Source organism: Pteronotus mesoamericanus, unplaced genomic scaffold, assembly GCF_021234165.1.
Source record: "Pteronotus mesoamericanus isolate MK-2021 breed Mesoamerican mustached bat unplaced genomic scaffold, CSHL_Meso_final contig_52, whole genome shotgun sequence".
NCBI classification, from domain to species: domain Eukaryota; kingdom Metazoa; phylum Chordata; class Mammalia; order Chiroptera; family Mormoopidae; genus Pteronotus; species Pteronotus mesoamericanus.
In genome coordinates, this window is record NW_026555189.1 from 12,881,169 (window position 1) to 12,906,368 (window position 25,200).

Below are 25,200 nucleotides of genomic sequence, written 5' to 3' on the forward strand. Positions count from 1 at the left end.
GACCTTTCTTCCTTTTCTCTTATCTCTTCCTAGTGCTTCCCATTGGCTGGACGCTGTTGGAAGCTGGAGGGCCTGGCAGAGCCCAGGTTATGTAGTCCTTAGAGATTGGCATTCTAACTCCTAATGGGGATTTGGTAGGAAAGGTGGGGCAGAGCACACATACCTGTCAAAGTCCAAACTTCTTAGATTAGCACTTGCCACCAGCTCTAGCTTCTACTTCCTTTCTGACTTGTTGCTCATTAGGACTGTGTTTTTTCATCTCCCAAAGCCTCCCTCTTAAGCCCTCAATCAGTTTGAGTGGTGGAGTGGAAGCAAGCAGTTGAGTTGCCAAGCTGGACAACATACAAACCTCTTTTCTTTCCTTTTACTTTTATTTATTTATTTTTAAATATTTTATTTATTCTTAGAGAGAGGAGAAGGGAGGGAGAGAGAAAGACAGAAAAAAGAGAAACGTCAGTGTATGATTGCCTCTCATGCACCCCTACGGGGAACTTGGCCTGCAACCCAGGCATGTGCCCTGACTGGGAATCAAACCGGTGACCCTTTGATTCCCAGGCCAGCACTCAATCCACTGAGCCACACCAGCCAGGGCTATTTATTTATTTTTAAAAAGAGGGGTAGGGAGGGGGGAAAAGAGAAACATTGATCGGTCACCTCTCACATGCCCCCAACTGGGGACCCAGCCTGCAATCGAGGCCTGTGCCCTAACAGGGAATAGAACTGGTAACCTTTCGTTTCACAGGCCAACACTCAGTCCCCTGAGCCACACCAGCCAGGGCACAAGCCTCTGTTTTTACAGAGGTTCAGAGAAGCTAAGTAATTTGCCCAGAGTTTCACAGCTGGTTATGGAAGGTCTCGCACACACAGCTATCAGTGTAAGATGTCCAAGTCTGTAGAGGATTTTAATAAAATTTTATTTGAGCCAAACAAAGGGTATGCCTGGAAGCAAGAGGTCAACAGACTGAGAAAAAAAAACGCTTTCAGAGAATAGCAGTTTGCAGCTTCTTTTATGCATTTGGAATTAAGGAGGGAAAGGAAGGCAGATTACATGAAAGTGGGAGAAAGCTAGGCAAGGGTTGGATTACAGGATAATTAACAAGATTTTGTGCTCTCTTGAGAGTGGTTACTTTAAGGAAGAGAGATGTTAACCTAGATACACAGAAACTGGACAGGACTTGCTTAAGGTAAAGATAAACCTTTTACAAAAAGAAGTTATATGGCTGCCCAGTTAGGAATTTATGATCAGATCACCCTGTGAGATTGCTTTCTGTAGAACCCCTTCTTCATCCACACAGCCAGCTGTGGATCACTGGGAAAGTTACCTAGCTTCTCTGAGCTTCTGCTTCCTTGTCTGTAAGACAGGGTTGCATGGACTAAGAGAGATGTACTTTACATTACACTAAACACTGCCCAGCCTATTGTACTCACAGCACATTAGCTCAGAATGTTATCTTCATATTCCTGCACAGGCTTTGAAGGGGAAATATCTAAGTCAGTCATACATACATCTTTTTTAAAGTCATTTACTGTGGGCTAGGCCCTGTTGTAAATTCTTTACAGATATTAATCATTTAATCCTAAAGTCCCCTCAGAGGTAGATAACAATTATCCCCATTTTACAAATGAGAAAACAGACACAGAATGATTAAGAAACTTACTTGAGTCCTGATTTGTGTGGCTCAGTTGGTTGGGTATCATCCTGCAAACTGAAAGGTCGTTGGTCTGGTTCCCAGTTAGGATACAAGTCTGTGTTGTGGGTTCAGTCCCATGTTGAGGCAGATATGAGAGGCAACCAATCAGTGTTTCTATTTCACATTGATACTTCTCTCCCTCCCTTCCTCTCTCTCTAAAATTAAATAAAATCTTTAAAAAGGAGAAAGGAAAAAAACTTACCTGGGGTTACCAGGCTGGTGAGTAGTAGATCCAGGACCTGAACCCAGGCACGTTTGACTGCAGATTCCATGCCTCTAACTTCTGTACTACTTTCCCCATAACCTGTAGCCTTGTCAACGTATATATAGCCAGTCCTTTCAAGGTACTTTGTACCCGTTATTCTTCACTAGCATGTGGTGATTGGAATTCATGTGAGCTAGGCCTGGGTTAATGGACATCTTTGGAGGCACATGAAAGGTATATACAAAGATATTAGGGGCAAGAGGTAGAGAAATGTTAGGAGTGAGTAGGGATGAGATGTAAATGAGGAAAACCAGCTCTGCCTGCTTGAGCAGGAAATACCTTTTTATCAAGCCTGCCTAGCTTCATGCCATCTGGCTTCCTCAGAGTCCAGCTGATGCCCCTTTATGGGTGTTGATAAAGCTTCTCTTTGAGTCAGTGTCAATAAAACAGAGGTTATTAAAATTTATTCTAATCCATTTTGTTGTTTTAAGCCACAGATGCATACACACAGCCAAACATGACTAGAGCATGAGGAAATGAGGTGCTAGAGAGCAGGAAGAGTGTCCTGGGCATGAATTTACAGAGGGTATGGGCATCCTTCGTTTTGGTGGCTGTCTCATTCCCTGGGCCCTTGTAGCTGTTGGTAATTAATGACCCACAAAATTTAAGCAGAAAATTACCTAGTGCAACAAATTTGATACTCAAGCTCTCTAGATATCCCTGACCTGTAAAATAAACAAAAAGAACCTGCAGGTGCCTTTCCCTTCCCCCTCTTCTTTCCTCTTAGGCACACATCTAAACTCCAAGGGGCCCCACGAGACTTGCATCCAGGGGAGCAGTAGGCAGCGGCAGCTTGTCCTTGAGCTAATAACCCCCTGAACCTGTCTCCAAGGTCCCCTTTTCTCTCACTTCTCAGTGAGCCAAAGCAGCCCCGCCTATGTTCTCTCCTGGTGCTTCTTTTATCCTAAGCCCTTCCTTGTTTCACTGTCCCCAGCTTTAATAAACATACCCTCAAAATAAAAACAAAAAGAACCTGTAAATACAGAAAGTGACCAAAATTGATGAAGGGAGTCTAGGACATGAAAATTATAGAAAGTTCTATGTGACTAACCTGTTTTCTAACTGGAAGGGAAGACTGTAGGGGCAGAAAATTACCAGCAAAGAGGAAAGAGGAGAGGCTGAGGCCACAGATACTAAGTCACTATCAGAAAGAAAAATGGTTAAGATAAAACCCAACGGTAGAGTTCAGGGGGAAGCCAAGCTCCACAGCCCCAGACAGTAGAGACTAGAAGAGGCAGGAAGCTGACAGGGGTCTGGTGTTAGAGGAAGCCCAAGTCATGCTTATTTCAGTGGTTCACAAAAGCACAGGTGTCCTTCGTGTAGATTTATGACAGAGTGTTATACGCTATTCTGACAAAACAGCACGTAACATAGACATGTACTTTGCCCAGCACACGTATGTATCTGCCTTAGAAGTAAAAGAGATGCTGGACTTGAAAACAAAATTAAGAAAAAATTGCCATTTACAGTAGCATCTAACAAAATTTATTCTTAGAAATAAATTCAACAAAAGTATGTAATTTATACTCTGAAAATTATAAAACATTATTGAAAGAAATTAAAGAAGATGTAAATTAATGGAAAGACATCTTATGTTCATAGGTCAGAAAACTCAATATTAAGATGGCAGTTTTCCCCAAGTTGATCTACAGATTCAAAACAATCTCTATCAAAATCCTAGATTGACAAAACGATCCTAAAATTCATAGGAAAATAGAAGGGACTCAGAATAGCCAAAACAATATTGACAGAGACCAAAGTTGGAAGGCTCACACTTACTGATTTCAGAACCTACTGTAAGGCTAAAGTAACTAAGACAGGGTGATACTGTCATAGGCTAGGTATATAGATCAATGAAATAAAATTGAGAGTCCATAAGTAAACATATATTTATGGTCAACTGATTTTCAACAAAGGTGCCAGCCTCATTCCAGAGGAAGAAATAGTCTCTTCAATAAATGATGCTAGAACAACTGAATAACCGCATGCAGAAGAATAAAGTTGGATCCCTGTATCTCCCAAATTTTCCCTCCCTAATCCCCTATTGCTAATTTACTGTCTCCATGGATTTCTCTTTTATGAAAATTTTATAAAAATGGAATCATGTACTATATGGCCTTTTGTAGTTAACTTCTTTCACTTAGCATGTTTTCAAGGTTTATCCATATTGTAGTTTGTATCAGTACTTCCAATATTTTTTTGTGGCTGAATACTACTATATTATATGCATATACCACATTTTGTTTATCCTTTTAGCAGTTGATGGACTTTGGGTTCTACTTTTTGGCTATCATGACTAATTCTGTGATCATTCATGTACAAGTTTTTGTGAGAGGATATAGTGTTAATATGATCTGAAAAAATCTCAGTAAACAACTGTTCCCTACTATGTATTTAATTCTCCCAGAAAGAATAAAACACACTCATCATCAGTTTCTCCGAAAGCCATTGTTGTCATTTCAAGTAACTGTACCCCTAACTTGTTACTGGTTCTCAGAGCATTCTTTTTACTGGCTCATCTAAGTATGTATTTTGAAGGTTATCTCTCTTGAAGATAACTCTTGAACGTGACTGCACAAAATTAGACTTAATCTTGAGATTTGTGGGTCATGCTGGGCCTTGTAAGTCATACTGAGTCCAATGGGAAGTCACTAAAAGGTTTTAAATGGAAGGGAGTGATGTGAACCTATTTGCATTTTAGAAAGATCTATTTGCAATATGAGGAATGGATGAAGGAAGGAAATCTTGGAAGCCTCTAGAGAGAACAAGTTGCAGTCATTCAGGTGAGCAGTGCTGGTAGAAGAAAGGATGACAAAGAAGGGGTGGACTTAAGAGATAATAAAGACCTGGGATCAGCCAGACTTGATGTTGAGTTGTCTGTGCAAGTAAGGAATAGAAAGGTTGCGGATGCTGGCTAGCTCTCTGGGTTGATGATGATGACATTCCATGAGACAGGATATAGGAAGAAATTGTTTGAGGGAGGATTTATAATATTTATTAAATGCTGACTATATACCAGATAATTTATTATGAATTTAAAATTGGACTTCATTTAATCTTCAGAAGACCCTGGGAGCTATATAACATTAGACCTGTTTTACCCATGAAAAGAGTTGCATTTAGCTAAGAAGTGGTGAAGCCAGGATTTGAATCCAGTATCTCTGATGACTTCACTTCATATGCTCTTGCCATCTTACTTTACTGCTTTTTGTTCAGATTTGGTCACGTGGTTTTTGTGGAGCTTGCGGAACATCAGCATATATTTAGGAGTAGAATATATGGGTGTGAAGCTCTGGAGAGAGCTGGGCTTGTGCTGCAGATTTGGAAGTCACTGGTACACTAATTGAAGCCTTGGATATGAGTAGTAAAGAACATGTGGAATGAGAAAAGAGGATGCCTCTCACAGAACCTCAAGAACTTCAGCGTTGAAGGATCTGGGGCAAGACCAGGGGAACCCAAAAGTGGCACTCAGAAATGACCAGAGATGGGAGGATGGCGTAGATGGGGAGGGAAGTGAGGAGTTGTATATAGCCTAACACTCACAGTTGAGGAGTGAAATACTCAGTTAATTATAAGGCATTTACAGCAAAAATGCCACGTCTCCATTGAACTGACAAAGAGATTAACTCTGATCTCTGAGGAGATAGATGCAAGTGAAGCAATGTTATGTGGATAAAAGTAGAGCAGCAAAATCATACATTTGGATAAAATTTTTAAAAATTAGACTTGCAGCCCTGACTCATGTGGCTCAGTGGGTTGGGCATCGCCAGCCGGAAGATCAACAGTTCGATTCCTGGTCAGGGCACATGCCTGGGTTACGGGCCAGGTCCCCAGTGAAAGGCAACCGATCAATGTTTCTCTCCCTGCCTTCTCCTTTCTCTAAAAAATAAATAAAATCTTTTTTTTTTTTTAATTGAACTTGCAGTGACCAAGATAAGAAGTAGTCAGATTTTCAAAAGATAATTGGCAGACTAAAGGACTGTAAAGCGTTAATAAAATTATTATATAAAATGGTACAACCCCTGTGGAAAACAGTATGACAATTCCTTAAAAAATTAAAAATAGCTTTACTCTATGATCCAGCAATTTCACTTCTAGGTTAAGATGGTAAGTTTTCTCTGTATTTTACCACATACAAAAATAATAATAATAAAGACAGTAAAAATGATGGCAACACACCCTCATCCTCCAGTTGGATTCAGTAGGTCTGGAGTCACCGATGACATTAGTACGCAGCCAGAGTGGGGACACAGGTTCAGCTGAGGGAGGGTGCCATATGGGGAAACCTGATACCCTGAGCACACATAAATTTCAACTTGGTTTCTAAGCAGACTTCTCTTTGACTTAGTTCTTTATTTCACTTTATAAAGCTTGTGATCAGAAGGAAAAATAAGTAAACATATCCACTGTAGAAAAATTGGCAATATTCAAAAAGTAAAAATCATCCAGAATCCCATTAACTTGAGTAATCATGAAATTCAGGGATATTCTGGTCCTTCTTTTGTTATGTGTAGAATATTTTTATAGGTATGTCATGATAGATATCCTTGTATATTCTCATGTCAATATATGCTCTGTATATATGTCTTCCATGCTTTTCTTAAAAAAACAAAATTGATATCATACCTCACATACTGTTTTATTTTCCCACTTTTTTCCATTTCCACCATCATTATTTTAATAGTTTATTTTTTATTGTATTTTTTTTCCATTACCATTTAGCCTCCTTATACCCTCTTCTACCTCCATCTACCTGTCTCCCCACTTTTTTCTCACTTTTTAATAAATATATGGTGATGTCTTTCAGGTCATTCTACTTCATGGTTTTCAGTGGCACTGGAGTGTTAATTACCAAACTCATTCCTTTTAGTAAACATCTAGACTGTTTCCCAATTTTTCACCATCATATTCAATGTTGGCATAAATAACTATATACAATTTTTTTTATGCATCACCGTTAATGTTTGTTGTTGCCAGTTTGGTAGTTGAAAAAAAATTTTAATTTTTTGTTTCTAGTGAACATTTTCCTTACCATAAACTTTTAAATTATAATCTGTATAGCACCTAGAGGTAGTTCTCTTTCATCTTTTACTGGGTTTTGTTTCCCACTCTTTTTGTTCCTGTAATATAATATAGAATCATGAACTTTCACCGTCAGTCCCTGAAGGTGGAATGTGTTGAGTAGAGTCACACAGAAAATGAAGTGACAGAACAGGGATTTATTTGATCCCAGCTTTACTCATTTTTTTCAATTTTCCTTCTTCCAGGAGATGGATGTTGCTAATATCCTTAAGTCTCTCTGGGAGAAGCTCCTGCGGCTTTTCATTTTGGAGCAGGGTTTCATTTGTGCTTTTAGGCAGAGAACTTGTTGCTTCTGAGTAAGCCAGAAAGCTGCAACTGAGTGTGCCCTCCACTAATAGCCAGTGTACTGCTTGCTGTTCCAGGAGCCATGTTTGACCAGGACTGTGGGATGGTCATGTTCATGTTGGAGGCTCTTGTGAGGAGATGAGTTGGTGAACAGAGAAGCCGCCATGAAGATGCTCCCAGGAGTGGGCGTGTTTGGGACTGGCAGCTCCGCCCGGGTGCTGGTCCCACTGCTGAGGGCAGAAGGGTTCACCGTGGAGGCCTTATGGGGGAAGACTGAGGAAGAGGCCAAACAGCTTGCTGAGGAGATGAACATCACCTTCTACACCAGCCGGACAGATGATGTCTTGCTGCATCAAGACGTGGATCTGGTGTGCATCAATATCCCCCCTCCACTCACCCGGCAAATATCTGTGAAGGCTCTAGGTATGGATGGTCAGGCCATAGCAAGGGCAGGTTGTGCCCCCCTCTAGGTGGTCCTTCTTGGCCTTGAGCCTGCAGGTGCTAGTACTCTGGGACAGCACTCCCCCCCCCCCCGGGGCAGTGCTGGGCAGGGCACGTTGGGGCGCCCTACAGTTGAGGGAGGAAATGCTGTAATGCCTGGGGAAGACAGCCTTCCCTGCCTCCCGTAAGTAAATCTCAAGCAAAAACTAAGCAGATGCCTTAAGAGCAGGCTGTCACAGGGACTAGGGTTTATTACATTTCAGGCAATGTAAAAAGTTTGCCTCTGTGAAGTCAGAGTTCAAAGACCTGGACACTGGGGACTAGGTCGTGATTGATGTGTGTTGTTCCCTTTCTGTGGCGTGCATCCTCCCAGAAAGGAGAGGAGGGTGTGTACCAAGGGTGCCATTTCCCTTGTTTTGTCAGGCCTTGACTAGTTTGAGCACACACCCTTCCTGCCAGACGTTGCGATCTTGTATGCTGGAGGGCAGGAAGGCTCCCTGTCAGGATCCACAGGACGGCCTGCTCACATCTCCATTCCCTCGGGAGGCAGTTGGCTCAGCAACCTCCTGCCCCTGGCTGGGCGTAGCTTGCTAAGCCATTTTCCTACAGTTCCTGTTAGGCTTCTCTTTCCTGTCAACTGTAGAAAAAATTCTTCTCTTTGTCTCATATAAACCAGAATCTAATTTAATAGGAAAACAAATCAGTAAACATTCACCCAGCAATTTATTTTTTATGCCTCCTGTGTGCCAGGCACTGTCCTGATGTCATTCTGGACATTCAGAACAGTGTTGGCCCAGAGAGCTCCCCTTACCTTCAGATTTCACAGTCGAATTGAAGAGCCTAGAAAAAACACATGACAAAGTAAATGAGAAAAGACTTAAGTAACAATTCAAGTAGCATATAATTAATTGACAAAGTAATTATTTGAAGTTGATAGGAGCCAAGTGACTCTAAAATGCCCTTGGAGGTCCCTGAGTCCAAGCCGACCACCACGCCACACCTCCTGGCCCCTACTATGGTGGAGGGCCTAAGGCCCTGCTCTTTGCTTCTTCCTCGTTCTGAGGATGAGAGGGTGTCTGTCACTTTTGGCCCAATGGGTGGGGAAGGATAAATGTTCATTGAAGTGAGCACAAACATGAGATTCCTGTTGTTGATTCGGGGCTTGTAAGTTTTGGGCAAAAATTATAGGTGGCTAGTTTTCTAGCTTTCTTTTCTGGAGAGCTCTTTATGTCTCTGAGGATGTGTGACATTCAAGCTGTTCATTGGCTCTAGGTTCTTAGGAGGGTAAATAATGGCTCCCAGATTGAGTTTAGAAGTAGACTTAAGTCAACACTTTAACAGAAGGCTGATGCAAGAGGGATCAAGCTACCATGGTCACCTGACTTTTTGCATTTCTTGTTCGTGAGGCCAGATCTGTTACACGAGGTTTTCAGTCTTCCTAAATTTTAGGGTCCCCACAGAAACCACTTCCAAGGTGTATTGAAAGAAGGGGTAACCCCAGGGTTCTATGGCCACAAGCCTGCTGTTTTCCAATTCCTGGTATGGGAATATGCTAGACTTTGAGCCACTTACTATAAACAGGAAGTACAGCCCTAGCTGGGTAGCTGAGTTGGTTATAGTGTCGTCCCGATACACTGAGGTTGCAGGTTCCATCCCTGGTCAGGACACATAAAAAATCACCTAATGAATGCATAAATAAGCGGAACAACAAATTGATGTTTCTCTCTATTTATCCATCTGTCTCTCTCTCTAAAAATCAATAAATAAAAAAAATTTAAACAGGAAATACAAGGATGTCAGAAACTGGGATCTTGTATCTCAGCCCTTGGTGAAGCAAGGCCATCAGTCTTCTCTCCTCATCTCTGTTGTCAGGAGGAGGAGAGTATGGATGAAAGGCCTTGGTGGCACATGATCCCAGGAGTTGGTGGGCCTGGGAGAGCCCATGTCAGCTAGACCTGCCCTCAGGCTCTGCCCACTCAGTCTCCGTAGGAGTCCCTGAGACTGTGTGACCATGAAGTCCACTCCCTGAGTGCCTTCACTTTTTTTAGTGAGAATTCTGGCTTGACTTTAGCACATATGGAAGAGGCCAAAAGAACTAGTTTCCCCGAAGGACTGGATGTGAGTACGTGAACTGCTGTACACAGAACACCTAACTGACCTTGCTTGACATCAGACCCCGCTCCAGGTCCTATTTCTTGTCCCTCTCAGCCTCTCTGGGCGCCTATGAAACAGGGGTAAAATAGAGATATCATGGCCTTTTCTGCATGATATATGACTGCCTCCAGGTGTTTACCAAGAAAGACGTTCAAAAAAGCCTCATGTTACAAGGAAAAGCCAGGCTTTCCTATACAATGTATTTAAAAGTCTTCAGGTTCATTACCCCCAAAGACCCTCACTGCCATTCCATCTAACTGTGTATTCCCATGTATGAATCTCTTTATGTATTCATGAGAGGATATTTTTTGTGTTTTCCCCACATAGGTCTCTCTCTCTCTCTTTTTCTTCCAGTTACTGAGGCGGTGTCTAAGCTTTAGACTTTAGATACGCAGTCTTTTTTTTTCTTTAATCCTCACCCAAGAACATTACTTCATTGCTTTTAGAGAGAGGGGAAGCACCCTGACCTGTGTGGCTCAGTTGGTTGGGCATTGCTCTGCAAAGTTTAAGGTTGCCAGTTCAATTCCTGGTCAGGGCATATGCCTGAGTTGAGAGCCAGAGTCCCACTTCGGGGCATGCAAGAGCCAATCTACTGATGTTTCTCTCTCACATCTGTATTTATCTCCTTCCCCTTTTCCCTCCCTTCCCTTCTCTCTAAAAATAAATAAATAGAATCTTTAAAAAAAAAAACAACAAAAAACCTTCCTTCAAAAGAAAAAAAATAGAAACAGTGATGTAAAAGAGAAACATCGATTGGTTTTCCTCCCCTGTAGGCTCCCGACTGGGGATTGAACCCACAACTTAGGCGTGTGCCCTGAGGAATCGAACGTGCAGTGTTTTGGTGTACGGGGATGATGCTCCAACCGAGCTACACCAGCCATGGCTAGATTTCCAGTCTTTTTAGAGCTTGGGGAGCAGGGAGGGCTCATATTTAGCTCTATAGCTTTTCAAGTACTATAATTTTAGATTAGTTCTTCCAGGTCTTGAACCCGTGAAAAGTTTATCCCAGTCACCTAAAGCCTCCATGTAGTTATGGATTCTTTCATATTATGCTAGGTTGTGGAGACTCAGAAACAATGCAAGGCACACAGCTCTGATACAGATTTGCACCTATGAGAACGTGTCATTTAGGAAACTGTGATTCTCCTAAAACTTTTCATAACAGTTGTGACTATATTTTCTTTTTCTGGCATTCACACTTGTGCAGGGGCTGTGGAGAGAGGCTAGTCCAGTGGCTCTCAGAATGTAGTCCCTGAATCAACAGCATCAGTATGACCTGGGAACTTGTTACAGATCCAGATTCTCAGGCCCATTCCTAGACCCTCTAAATCTGGGGTGAGGCCCCACAATCTGTGGTTGAACAGTCCTTCCAGGTGATTCTGATGTACACTGAGGACGGAGGGTCACTGATCTAACCCAGTGTCTTCATTTTCAGTTATAGACACCAAGGCTCAGGAATATTAAGTTTACTTCTCATTAAGTCTTAATGCTGTGGGCAAAATTGCATTTTCCTTAGCTTGTTAGATCATTACATTTTTACCTGACATCTGAGGCCATAAGGATTGGTTCTTGCCCTCGTTCTTATTAGTTTTTCCTAAAATTAATTCATGGGCTTATCCTCCAGAGGTGTACTTTTCATATCACAATTGTTTCTGTGGCATCGTATTTTCTGCTTCTGTTTGACCATTTTTTTTCTTTTTCTTTTCTTTTTAAATTTCTTCCACTTCAAATTTTATCTTTAAATCTTTCCCATAAATTCCTTAAAGGAGAGGGAGGGATCCTGACATTTTTTTTTTTTTTTTAAGATTTTTATTTATTTTTTAGAGAGGGGGAAGGGAGGGAGAAAGGGAGAGAAACATAAGTGTGTGGTTGCCTCTTGCACTCCTCTACCAGGGACCTGGCCTGCAACCCGGGCACACCCCTCAGCTGGGTTACCTGCGGCCCTTTGGTTCACAGGCTAGCACTCAGTCCACTGAGCCACACCAGCCAGGGCAGGGCCCTGATAGGTTTTATTTCTCAGCTCAGAAAAATACAGTTTAATGTCCAAAGTGCCCTAACATCTTTGTCACAGTTTAATGTTTTCTGAAATCTGTCACTAAAAGGTGAGTTTCTGTGCCGAGTTCTTGGCACTTACATGTTTCATTAGAAAAACACCAAGTTTGCCAGTTCTTTCCCCATGGGCTGTTGAGATAACAAGAGATCGTTCCTCAAGCAGCCTGACCCAGATAATTTAATCCCAAGTACACCAGTCCCTTGAGATGCCTTCCCTGAACCCCAGTCCAGGTAAGGTTCCTGCTTTATGTTTTCATATTATGTATAGCATAGGCATGGCATTTATCGCAGGTGAAGTTCTATGTGTATTTGTATTATATCTTAATCAGTGGCTATCTTTCCCACCTAATGTTAAGTTTCCTGAAGGTAGAGACCATGCCTGATGTTGTATCCCCAGCGTTTGACACACGGCCTAGCACACTGGATGAATGAAGACATTCACAGATTCTCCCCACATGAGCCCAGTCTGCTGGTGTGACCCAGGGAGCCACCATGGGCCTGCGACGCAGGAAAAGGTGCAGAGGAGGCCGTGAGCAAGAGTGAATCAGTCTGAGGCCTTCAAACTATTTTTCTAGTAGCAGAACCTTTTTTGTTTTAAAATATGTATATAGAATCCCTGCTTTTCCCAAGCTACTTCTCTACCCTGCTGTTTGAAATCATTGACCTAGTCCCACGCCTCTAAGTCGGGGAACAGAAGTGTCGTGGTCCCAGCACTGGGAACCTGTGGTCGTGGTTTCAGGGAATGAGATGGTCTGAGGCAGCTTCTCTGGGCCTTTGGTGCTTAAGGGCACTTCACTCCTAAGTAGTCTCTGGAGTGTGAGCTGGAGAGGGGCTTGCAGCTTGAATCTTGTTCACCCCACAAAAGATCTGAGCTAATAAGCACCCAGCATCCATGCTTTCCTTATTCCTAGAGACAACAAGCAGTTTTTAGCTCTCTTAATCTCTCCTTTGACTTCCTGGCAGGAAGGTTAGATGAACAAGTCTTTTAAGGTAACCCAAGTCTTCCTAAAGGTAAAGACCCCATGTAGCTGGCCTGCAGGAGTCTGTTGAACTCAAAAAGGCCTTTAGCTTCCACACTGATAGTACTGCTGGGTCCTGAGTTAAAAATCTCTCCTGTTGTTCAGGCTCAGGAGGGGGGGTCTCTCCCCCTTCCCTGACCTCTTCTGGCATGAAAGAGATTAATTATCCTAGTTTTACCACCTCCAAACAGAAAAATCCTCTTCCTCCCAGCCCACCTCCCCCCCTCCCCACACTGCAGTGGTCGCCCATCGCTGACGCGAATAGTTACAGCAGGAAGCCTCTGGTCTGGCCAGAGCTACAGCTCTCACATGCGGTGTTGGTGTCTGAGGACCTCATTTCCTCATTACTTTCCTCGTCAGCCGTGTGTGTTGTACAGCCAAGTGGCGCAATTCTTACCCACTGTTGTGATTCTCCGGTCCCAATCCTAAAACCCCACAAGTGTAAAGGAGCATTGGAGACCCTCCAAGAGCGGACAGTGATAGCAGTCGGGGCGACATTCCCTGCAGGGCCCCTTCCTGCCAGACCCCAGTGTGAGGAACTCGCCCCTTGCCTTGACCCCCTGCCCTGGACATGTGACATGTGGCTAGCCAGTCTCCTGTTGTCCTGCCAGCACCTGTAATAAAGTTTTTGTTATTATTTAGAGAAGAGCAAGGGATTTAAAAGTTTTGTCAAGGGAAGAGATTGAATTATCTCATAGGCTACTGATCTCCATGTGTTCCTCCTTGCTGTAGCACCGAGGTTCACAACACTGGGAGTTCATGCCTGCGAATCCCATGTGTGCAGAAGGCAAGTGCTCTGTGGAGGTCTTGAGGGTCAAGGTGGCAGGGGAGGGGCAGGAAGTGAGGACCGCTTGGAAGGATAGGCCAGAGGCCCCGCATTGTCTCCTATGGGAGGATGTGAGCCTCCACAGGGTTGGGCAGGTGTGACTGTACGAGAGGCCCAATAAATAGCACATATAGTAAGAAAACTCATCTGTGTTCATGTTGATTTTAAAACTTTTTTAAAAATGAAAATTTCAAAATTCTGAACATCAAAATTATTGGCCTAAAAAATGTAGCTTCTCTGTGAGTCTTAAAATTTAAGTCACTATGGGCCCTTTGGTATTTAGGACATCTGTTGGGTCTCTCTGTGGCCATGGTAGTAAACTACACCATTGACATCTGCGCTGGGCCAGGCACTTCACACTCGCTGTCTCATTTGACTTAGTCGTCTTCTCTACTCTGCAAGGTGGATATGACTCCCATTTTAATTTTTTTTAGATTTTATTTATTTATTTCTAGAGAGAGAGGAGGAGAAAGAAAGAAACATCAATGTCTGGTTGCCTCTCCTGTGCCCCCAACCAGGGACCCAGCCAGTGACCCAGCCAGCAACCCAGGGACGGTCCCTGACTGGGACTCAAACCAGTGACCCTTAGGTTCACAAGCCGGTACTCAATCCACTGAGCCACGACAGCCAAGGCTGACTCCCATTTTATAGTGCAGTGTAGTAAACCAAAGCCCAGAGAAGTTCAGAAGTTTTTCAAGTTATTTAGCAGTGAAGTTAAAGGACCAGGAATTTAACAGAAATGACTGGCCCCAAAGCTTGAGTTCAGCACCAAAAGTGACCTTTCTTGGGTAGTCATCTGTCCACGTGGGACAGCAGTCATCTGTGTAAAGTTTTCTTATTTTTTTATTGCAAGTTTTATTGCCTGTAGTTACCATTGTTTCTGTTGTAAAGTGGTCAAGTGAATTCCCCTCCTGAGCCTGTTTGAATGGAGTCGGGGAAGCTGCACCCTGCACTGGGCCACCAGAAATATCTGTATCCCAATCATTACTCCACCTGAAAACACTCAGAAAATTTTCAGGGGACCAAAGGGAATGAGCACCAGGGTTATTGGGGATGCACGTACCCAGAAAACGCACAATCTTAACCTGGTTGCCTTGCGGTACAGGCTCCCATGCTGGGCACCTGCCCTTTTATCCAAGAAATGCCTGCGGAATGTGAGAGTGGAGCCTAGAGGGCCTTCGGGTAGAAGCCTAAATGTGCACATTGTTCAAGGTGGTCTTCAACAAGAAGAAGAAACACACCTGATAGTCTAGCCCAAGATGCTGAGTGGTGACCACATTGACAGGCCTGGCCCTGCCTGTCAGTTCTCTGTTGAGTGATCTTTGCTGCTCCCCATCCACTAGACCTTTGTACACCGCAGTCCCTGTCTCACAGTCAGTGGCTAGAGCAGTATGTGCAGGGGAGGGACCACAGTAGACAAAGGGATCAAAAAGAAAGTTTTGGAGGGGTGAAGAGACCATATATGGCCTTGTGGACAGGCCTTTGTAAGGACTTTGGCTTTTTATTCTAAAGGAGATAAGCCATAAGAGGAGTTTATGCAAAGCCAGAGGTATGATCTGATCCATCTTAAGTTTTAAGAGAATTAGCCTGGCTCCTTTATTGAGAAGAAACTTACGGAGACCAATTAAGTTACCATTGAAATAATCCAAGCAAAAACGGGTGACTTGGATTAGGAAGGTGGCAGTGGTGATAGTGAGAACTGGTTAGATTCTGAACGTAGTTTGAAGGCTCGGCAAACAGGACCTACTGATGATTGAAAGTGGGGTGTGAGAGAGAACTCCAGTGGTTTTGGCTTGAGAAACTGGGTGAATGGAGTTGTCATTGAGATAGGGAACACCTGGCAAGGGGAGTATCAAGAGCTCAGTTTTGGATTCCACCCCAAACTTAACCCCTCCACCTTGAATGTCCACCAACTATCTAATTTCTCACATTACTTATAGCCCCTGTGTAACCCCTCCAGTTCATTTTCTGGTGTGTACACAAGACTTACAGGAACCCCAGCTTGTGGGTGCTTTCTACCTCAGTGCCTTTGCACATGCAGTTCCCTCTATCTGATGGCCTTTCCCCTTATGCTCCCTGGAACATCACTCCCCAGTAAAGGCTTCTCTGATTTGCTCTCTGTACCTGTATGTGTCCATACCCCTTCTTGGGCTTTATAAGTTGTTTTTTTTGTTTTGTTTTGTTTTTATTGAAGGGTATTAGCATAGGACTACTTTCTAATTGAACCACCCCAAGCTCACAGGAGTACCCCAGGTGTTGGGGGCTTATGGCTGCTTGTACCCTTGTGAACTTTCATTTTAAAACATGGGGTATTTTTATCTTTTCCATTTCTTCATATGGAAATAAGCTGCTCAGTCCTTAGACTCTCTCATCAGGTTTTGTCTACCTTTGTTTTGCTCTGTGCCTTCCAGCTACAGTGACTCAGAATGGGTGTGAGGGCAGAAAGGATGTTTTCACTCCATTTCCCCTCCTATTGAAGCCAAATATTTTCTGGCTTTATGGCTCACTAACTTATTTGAACCAGTATTTCCAAAGAACAATCCGCAGGGAATCTTAGAGCCTTTTCTGCAGGTATACCTGTGAGTACAACGTCCATCCCCTAGAACATAGATTTTTCTTGCCCGAAGCTGGCGATCGAATAAATGCATAAAAGTACATAGGCATGTCCAAGAAGCATGTCTACCTCCCCAGCCCACTTATATTAGGCAGTGTTCTCCAGAGAAGCAGAACCAGTAGGATGTAGAGAGAGAGAGATTTATTTTAAGAAATTGGGTCATGTGATTGGAGGAGCTGGCAAATCTGAAATCCACAGGGCAGAACAACAGTATTGAAATTCCAACAAGAGTTGATGTTGCAGATTTGAGTCTGAAGGTGTTCTGCAGGCAGAATTCCTTCCTCTTCAGGGAACTTTAGTCATTTTTCTTAAGTCCTTCAACTGATTGGGTGAGGCCTACCTACATTATGTAGGATGATCTACTCCTATCAGAGTCTGATGGTTTAATGTCAATCACATCTTTAAAAAAAACAACTTCTCAGCAATGTCTAGAGCTGTTTGATGGACACCATAGCCTAGCCAAGCTGACGCACAAAATTATCATCACACCGCCTCTCTAGCTCCCACTCCCGGTTTGTGCCTTCTGCCTCTACTCCTTTCCTTTTCCCTTAAGAATTTACTCCTCTGTCTCCAGCCTATAACTCTACAGTCCCAGTCACTGGGTACCATTTTCATCCAAACTGAAGTCACCCTTCCTCTTGTCCCAGGCCACCATCTGCTCTCAAAGGAGGCTTTCCTGAGTCCACCTGCCTTTGAAAAAGTTTATTTTCCCAGTGTATATCCCTTGGGACTTTGACATTTCCTGTTGTGTTTTATTCTCAGGTATTGGGAAGAATGTGGTTTGTGAGAAGGCAGCAACCTCCGTGGATGCCTTCCGGATGGTGACAGCCTCACGCTACTACCCACAGCTGATGAGCCTGGTGGGGAACGTGTTGCGCTTCCTACCTGCCTTCGTGCGCATGAAGCAGCTGATCGCTGAGCACTACGTGGGTGCAGTGATGATCTGCGACGCCCGCATCTACTCAGGCAGCCTGCTCAGCCCCAACTATGGCTGGATCTGCGACGAGCTTATGGGCGGTGGGGGCCTGCACACCATGGGCACCTACATCGTGGACCTTCTGACCCACCTGACTGGCCGGAGAGCCGAGAAGGTCCATGGGCTCCTCAAGACCTTTGTGAGGCAGAATGCAGCCATTCGTGGCATCCGGCACGTCACCAGCGATGACTTCTGCTTCTTCCAGATGCTCATGGGTGGGGGAGTGTGCAGCACAGTAACACTCAACTTCAACATGCCAGGTGCTTTTGTGCACGAGGTCATGGTAGTAGGCTCTGCAGGACGCCTCGTTGCCCGGGGAGCTGACCTGTATGGGCAGAAGAACTCTGCCACACAGGAGGAGCTGCTCCTGAGGGATTCGTTGGCTTTGGACGCAGGACTGCCTGAGCAGGGGCCCCAGGATGTCCCGCTGCTCTACCTAAAGGGCATGGTCTACATGGTGCAGGCCCTGCGCCAGTCCTTCCAGGGGCAGGGGGACCGCCGCACATGGGACCATACCCCCGTCTCCATGGCCGCCTCATTTGAGGATGGGTTGTATATGCAGAGTGTGGTAGACGCCATCAAAAGGTCCAGCCGATCCGGGGAATGGGAAGCTGTGGAGGTGCTGACGGAAGAACCTGATGCCAACCAGAACCTGTGTGAGGCGCTCCAGCGGAATAATCTGTGAGCCTGCACATGGGCTCCCTGCCATGGGCAAAGGGGCCAGGGAGGGATCAGGGGCAAGGTGGGAGGTCTTGGCTGTAGCATAGAGTGTGTCTTTTATTTAAGAAGTCAACTTGGGCAGGGCCCAGGTGAAGCCCAATGTGGCCCCCGTAAAACGCCCCCTCCAGCACTTAATTACTCCTCAGCCGTGCAGGGCAGTGATGTTCCTGTTGCCATGGCCGAGTGGACTAGCATGATGAGTGAGAGGCAGAGCTGCCGCCAGGTCTCTCTGTAGTCAGTGCTGGTGAGCAGGGCCAGCAAAAGCTTGACTTGGGGGCTTCTTCAGCCTATTTGTGGTCATAACTGGGTGAGAAAGCATAGCAAGGAGCCAATTTGGTTGATTCCTCAGCCCTGAGGAGTAATGACAAGAAGCCTTGTTTCCATGCCCTTCTTCGGCTTAGGGCATCTCAGGAATGGGAAGGATAACAAGTAATCCATGCCCCAGGGAGCTGCACCTGCCCTCCCTCCCATGTGACCAGGCCCTTCCCGCTTTCAGGCTGCTCTGTCGCTGGCAGGGAGGATGGCTTCTTTATAGGTGAGCTCTCGGGGGGCTGGTGACTGGAGCAGAGGGCCCCTGATTTCCCAGAGAGGAGACAAGAGAGAGCTCTGGAATATCTGATAAATGTTAATAAATAAATCAAACTGACACTGCGGCATGTGGTTGTTGGCTATTTGGTAACTTAGGTTCCTTTAATAATGAACGGCTTATTTGTTGCTGTAGATTGTTTATATTTTCCTCTTTCCTGGTGGCTCCACAGCAGCTCTGACCTCTGGATCCATCACTGTCTGGCGCGCCCCGCAGGCTCCTGCCACCGCCAGCCCTCATCTCCCAGCGTCTCCCCTTGTCACCACATCCCAGGAACCCTCCAAAGAAAAGTCTCCTTAAAAAATTGGGCTTGACTTCCTGATGGGGACCCATCAGGCCTGCTGGTCCAGGGAGGCAGTGGGAGCGTTTGGAGCCTCCTTGGGCTCAGGTCAGGAGGGGTTCTGTTCTTAAAACCATGCAGTTGGCTCCAGGGGAGCCCTGAGAGAGAGAAGGTGAGGAGTGGTCCGAGGGAGACTGGACGGGGTGAACTTGGGGAGGAAGGTGCCACGCACCTCCCCTTGGAGAGGGTATGCCAAACAGTGACTGGCCCAGCCAGCCAGTCAGCCATGCACTTACTAGCCTGTGTTCTACAAAAGGATAGTCAGCCACGTCAGTCAGAGGTGGGGAAGGGTGGGGCGGTGGGAAAGGACACCCATTCCACTGCCGGCCTGCCAGGACTAACCTGGACCACTTTCCCCTTCTCTGACCTTCCCTCTCTGCCCTGCCCTGGGCTCCTTGCCAGACAAAGACTCAAGGAGGGGGCTCCATCTTGGCACCGCCTTGTGAAAGTCACCAGGCCTGTTTTCCTGTATCGTCCTGGTTATACCTTGTCTTGGTGACGTAAAATAACTGACTAGTGTTGGAGTATGCTTTTTGCATGCTGGGCCCCCTGGGGTAGATATCTTTATGTGTATTATTTAATATCCAAACCACTCTATGACTACTATTAATACTGCCATATTCAGATCAGAAAACTGAGGCAGAGAAAAGGAAAGTCATTTGCCTCCTGTAAGTTTTAAGTGACGTAGTCAGGAACCTGGTCAGGGTCATTTGACTTCGGAGCCTGACCCTGAACTACTCTTTCCCCAGCACTTGTGGCTCCTCAGGCTCCAGGTGCCCAGACACTGCCCCTCCTCGCCTGAAACCCCGTCCAGGGGGCTGCCTCCTCCCGGCCAGCAAGGGTCTCGTCGTGGCCTGACCTAGGAGGGGGACTGCAGAGAGCCCCACCGGTCAGGACACTGGTGGAGTTGAAGGAGAAGCTACCCCCTCTGCCTAGGGACCATCAGCTCAGCTCCAGGTCAGTCCCTCCGTGTGTTAACTAGGATGTTGAGATCCCTCCTGAATTTGGAGATTGACTAAGAAAACACATGCACATATTCTGCCTGATACGGATGCTGTCTCACAGTGGCACTACTTAGGTTTTATAGAGCTCTGCAGCAAACCCCTTATTTACAGTGATGAATTCCCAGAAGTCCTGCGGCAGACTGCAGTGGACTTAGTGCAAAACTACTTTATGAGGACCCCAGGTCTTCTGCTGGCACTTCCCAGAGTCCAGGTCCATGGCTGTCCTTTAGACATCTTTACTATCATGTCTTGGGTTGGTCCCAGGGAAGAGAGAGATGCACCTTGAAGTAGCCCAGGTGCCTGGGGCCAAGGAAGCCAGCCGGGCTGGGCCCTAGGGGTCACTGAGCCTGCAAGTGGTTCCAGGCTTGTCCTGCACTGCCCCCTCCTGGAGGAAGGCAGCATCACCTCCCAGGACCTGTGTCCCACACCTCACAATCTTCCCTGGGTCAAAGTAAATCAAGTTTTTCCAAGCCAGTGAAAGTGCAGTCAACTTTTCCTCTCTTACAGCAGCCAGAAGAGTATTTCCAAAATACCCGTTGTTTATTTTCCAACCCCCAGCCAGATCTAGACCTCATACCCAGGCAATAACAGTCTCCTCACCTCAGTGTCCCCAGTCTCTCCCTTTCTCGTTCTGTCCTTCACACTGCTGCCCAAAAAACCTCTCCAAAATGTCAGCCAAGATCCCTCCTTGAATACACTTCTCGTCTCTCCCAGATTCACCCAACCTGATCTCCTGATGGCCATGCCTCTGCTTCACCCATGCCAAGTGGCCCTTCTGCACGGAGCTGACATCTTCCATACTAGCAAGGCTTCATCCCTGGCATATCCTTTGCCTGGAAGGCCACCCAATGCTCCAGGAGTCAGCTGGAGGGCTGCTGCTTCACGACCTCCTAGGCATAGTGACAGTCACCCCCACCACCTCTGGTCCCACAGTCTTGATCCTCAGCTCTTCCATAGCATGTGTCTCTTTGCATTGTGCTGTTTCTGCACTTTACCCTTCGACTGAGCTCCTAGGAGCAGTGGTGACTTGTTCTTTTCTGTGTCTACTGTCGCCCAACCTGCTTAGACAAGCTTCTCAGGTAATGGGCCTCCGGATACATGAGACTTCTGTTTTCAGGAAAAACAGAAGACTTTTTCTTCGATGGTTACTATTTCCTACATTACCTGTTAGAAGATGGGAACAGAGCTTCCTTATCAATGCTGGCCTGGTCCACAGCTCCAGCCCTGGAAACCACACAGAAAGCAGATGCTTGGCCTCGGGTCAGGCCTTAGCCAGAGAGCCCAGGGCCCTCAGATCTGCAGGACTCAGGATAGAGTGGGGCCTCATACAAGGCTGTTTCTCTCCAGGCCTCTACTACTTCAACCTCAAAGTGAGGAGGTCAGACTCAGTTATCTGGAGGGGCCCTCTACCTCTGAAAAATCCCAGAGAATCCATGTTCACTCCTATGGATATCATGGTCAGCACGGTGCCTGTGGACACTTTCCTGGGATGGTCAGATTACTACCCAGAGGGAAGTACGGGCAGAAAGAATAAATGTCCTGACCCTGTGGCTTGTCCTGTGGCCTTGCCATGGGGCCAGTGAGCATCCAAGCAATCCCTAAAGGAGGGAGTAGCCTCACGTGACAGCCATTTTCTACTTCCATCTGGGCCTGCCCACCCCATGCCTTTCAGTGACCTTGGCAGGCCATTACGCCAGGGGTTCCACACGTGCTGTGGGCTTCGGGCAGCTTCAGCTTTTTGGATCCTGACTTGTCCCTCTGTAGCTTCCTCAGCTCCTCACCCTGGTCTCCTTATCTAGGTGCCTTTTATAGGGGTCCTCTGCTAGGTGGCTGTGAGCAATGACAAAGGCCCTTGGGGAGTTCGCAGTCTAGTCCCGAAGACAGTTAATACCCACAAGGACGGTAGTATGTGGGTACTACAATGCAGGGCAACGCGGGCTTGCCACGAAACAAGGTGCCCTGAGTCCTCGGGGTTCTGTGTGCATGAGCCAGGTGAAGGGGTGAAGGAATAAAGACATTTTAGGCAGTGGAAACCCCATATGCAGAGCAAAAGTGAGACAAGGTGCAGCTAGTCAGGGAGTGATGGGAAACCACTGAAAAGTTATAAGGCAGCTGGGGTAGGAGGAGCAGAGTGCTGGAGGGGGAGCAACCCCATCAGGGGTTCGGGGGGTGTGCAGCCAAATCGCCATCCTCGATGCCTGATTAGCTTATAGGAGCCAGTGAGCCATGAACAGCGTGTGGGTCTGTGGTGACACCCAGGAGTTTGGCTTGAACAATTGTGTAGGTGAGATACAGGAGGTAAAGCAGGTTGGAGGGAGGAGAAATTACTCATTTAATTTGAAATCCCCTGTGTTTATGGTGACAGCGGGTGAGGGCCAGGAAGCAGCAGGATGTGAGGATTTCCAAGACGGCCAGCACTGGACGCTTCTTCCCAGAGAGCCCTGCCGGCGAGAAGCAGCAGTCATCTGGTGGCGTAGCTGCAAGGCTCCAGGGAGACTGTTCACCTCCCCCGCCATCCCCTGCCTGCCAGGAAAAAGGCGCCAATCCTCTGTCACCAGGGGCCACTCTGGGAGCAAAGTGTGGTCCAGCTGTGCTCTAAAAATAAAGTCTTACAAAGTTGCCACTCTTGGGACAAAGGAACTTTGCCATCTCAGAGGGCGTAGTATCCCAAGTGTTGGTCCCCTCAAGGCCAGACCAAATGCAAGCCCCAAATGCAAGCCCCTTCCCTGGCAGGCAGGGAGCAAGGTCAAACACCTGCTTCCGGCGACCTGACAGTCCCTTTCCTTTCTCTGCCCCCAAGTTCCTCATCACCTCCCCTTCCATCCTCACCATTGTCCTGTCTGATCTTCAGGTTTGTCTGAGGAGCCTTTAAATGCACAGACCAGGTCCCGCCCCTGCAGACTGATTCAGTAAGATCTGATGTAGTGCCCAGGAATCTATACTCTTGTCAGGTTCCTGGGTGATCCAGATGACCAGTCAGACTTCAAGCCCTGCACTGGGAATCCTCCACCCTTCTCTCTCCAGGGTCTCCCTCTTCAGGCATCTTATCTAGGGAGTCAAAGTCTGAGAAAATGAAAAACGTTTATTTTCAGCAAGTCCAAGTTCCCAAGTGTGAGCAGGGGCCCCTCCACCTGAGGACTGAAGCCCATAAGCTTCTCTGGTTCAGGCTTGGGAAGAGAGGAGCCACCCGTGGGATGGGACAGTCACTTGTACTGAGGAGAGAGTGGGGGTACAAGTGGGGCAGCGCAGACACTCAGCATCTTGTTGATGTCCACCTGAGTTGACTTATCCATCTCAGTCTTGAGTAAGCCGCTGACCCCCAAACTGGGCAAACCCCCAGGCTCTTCTCCAGCCTCCTCCCCAAGGGGAACCAGAGCATGAGTGGGAGACATGAACATACTGGGGCAGGGCAGGGTCAGGCCCGAGCTCAGCTCACCTGCCGCAGGCAGCGAGGCTGGCAGTTGCTCCACACAGGCCTCCTCGGGGACCAGGTCCGACTGAGGTTCCACCTCGACCTCAGCCTCCCTATCCCCTTCCCCTACCTCATTCAGCTCAGGGTTGCAATAGTTGATGTACTGGTACAGGGGCCGTAGGCGCTGGGCCTTTCCTGCAAGGGCCCGGGGCAGAGAAGGGGCTGGATGCCAAGCTGTGCTATGTCAGGGGTCCAGCAGGCAGGGGGGAAATGGAAGGCCCAGGGACTACACTCACGCTCCAGCCCCAAGGTCTCTGATGATGCAGACACTGTGTTGGTCACAGCTGGGAGCACTGGGGCCCCCAGGCTCTTGCGTTTCTTGGCTTTTTTGTGCTGTTTGGCAGACGGTGAGGGCTCACTCTGGCTACCCTCCAGGTCCTCCCTCTGCGGCAGCAGCCCCTGGGACAGCTCAGCTTCAGCCCTGGGATGATGGGCTGGGTGACTAGGCCCTGGGAGGCTGGGGGACAGGAGGCTTGAGGAGGCAGCCTCCAGCCTTGGCTCCCGTACCCTGAGCCTAGGGAAAGGCCCACATGCCCACCACCCCAGGCCCAGACTCTTGTCCCTTTCCTGGTCACTGAGGCCTCCAGGCTGGACAAGTCCTAAGGCTCATGGGAGCTCAGTCCCCTCCAAGGCCTTGAGACTCTCCCTGAAGGACGGAAGGGATGAGGAGTGATGGTGGTGGCAGGGGATACGGATGCACTCTGCAGGATTGCAGGGATTCGGGATCCTGTTGGTGTGTGGCACCTCCCCACCCCCACCCCCTGGCAGCCCTGCTGCTCTTTTCCTCCGAAATCCCCCTCACTTGACAGGCTTTCTCTTTGGACCATGACTGGACTTCACAACGGAGGCCATGGGCCTGGGGCCTCTCTCCTCTAGTGCCTCTGCCTCTGGCTTGAGCCGCTCTTCCTCCAGCTTGAGGCGGTCCCCCTGGAGCTCTGGCTCTGAGATTGGTCCTGTTGGGCACTTGTCTTCACCCTGGGCCCCACAGGCTTCATGGGCTGACACCAGGCCCTGGTTTCCCATCACTAGACACTAGACATGAGACATAGGTAACTGGTCATCATAGACAGGCAAAAGATACAGGGATTGGTCATTTAGACACCGACATTAGACACCAAATGCGGATAAAGGGCACCAGCCCACACCCCTGCCCCCCTTCCCCCCCTTCCCCCGCCCCAGAGCCTGTCTTGGCAGTTAGGGGGTCAACGCACAGAGTTTGGCCTTCAAAAGCACCGAGGCCATGAGTTTAAAGACTAGATAGCCCTGGTAGTCACCTCAGAACTCTGAGCGTGGCCACTGGGTTCCTCCGCGACCTGTGCAGGCCGCTCGGCCGTCCCCTCTTGGGCCCCAGGTCGCCTCTCAGTCCCTGCCGAGTCCATGGCTGCACAGAGTCAGCACATCCTCCACGGCTGCTGGGGTGGAAGGAGGAGGAAACGGGCCCGAGGAGCCGGACAGGTGTACCCGGGAGACTGATCGGTTGGAAGGGACAAGATGGGATGAGCTGCTAGTGACCGCTGAGCTCCACCTAAGCTGGAACTACAAGCCCCAGAAAGCTTTGCGCCAGGGTCTTTGGCCCCTGACCTCAGAGACGGAAACTATTGTTGCTTGGCAACAGCAAACCCGCGGGTAGCAGCTGCAGGCTGCAAAAACCTGCTCTGGTGAGCCCCTCGCCC

The 25,200-nt window shown here is 47.2% G+C and overlaps 2 protein-coding genes across 10 annotated transcripts in view; one reads left to right on the plus strand and one right to left on the minus strand.

The window, feature by feature from the left end:
* The window catches only part of GFOD2 (Gfo/Idh/MocA-like oxidoreductase domain containing 2), a 40,828-nt gene extending 18,296 nt beyond the window's left edge, over positions 1-22,532 (plus strand). For 3 of the 9 annotated variants that reach the window (XM_054579314.1, XM_054579312.1, XM_054579313.1), the window contains exons 2-4: positions 7,401-7,746; positions 17,192-18,086; positions 19,801-19,999. In XM_054579314.1, coding sequence (XP_054435289.1) covers positions 7,488-7,746; positions 17,192-18,086; positions 19,801-19,909 — 1,263 coding nt within the window. In that variant the 5' untranslated portion in view covers positions 7,401-7,487 and the 3' untranslated portion in view covers positions 19,910-19,999. Of the gene's footprint in view, positions 1-33; positions 144-7,400; positions 7,747-17,191; positions 18,087-19,800; positions 20,003-22,420 lie in introns of those variants that run through there. The other 6 variants (XM_054579309.1, XM_054579308.1, XM_054579310.1 and 3 more) reach the window with 5 other exon arrangements.
* A 726-nt stretch (positions 22,533-23,258) lies between these two features.
* On the minus strand, positions 23,259-24,906 carry CUNH16orf86 (chromosome unknown C16orf86 homolog). Its single transcript, XM_054579049.1, is given in 4 exon segments — positions 23,259-23,662; positions 23,764-23,961; positions 24,286-24,559; positions 24,802-24,906. Coding segments are annotated over 4 exon segments (981 nt in total).
* Positions 24,907-25,200: the final 294 nt, after the last annotated feature.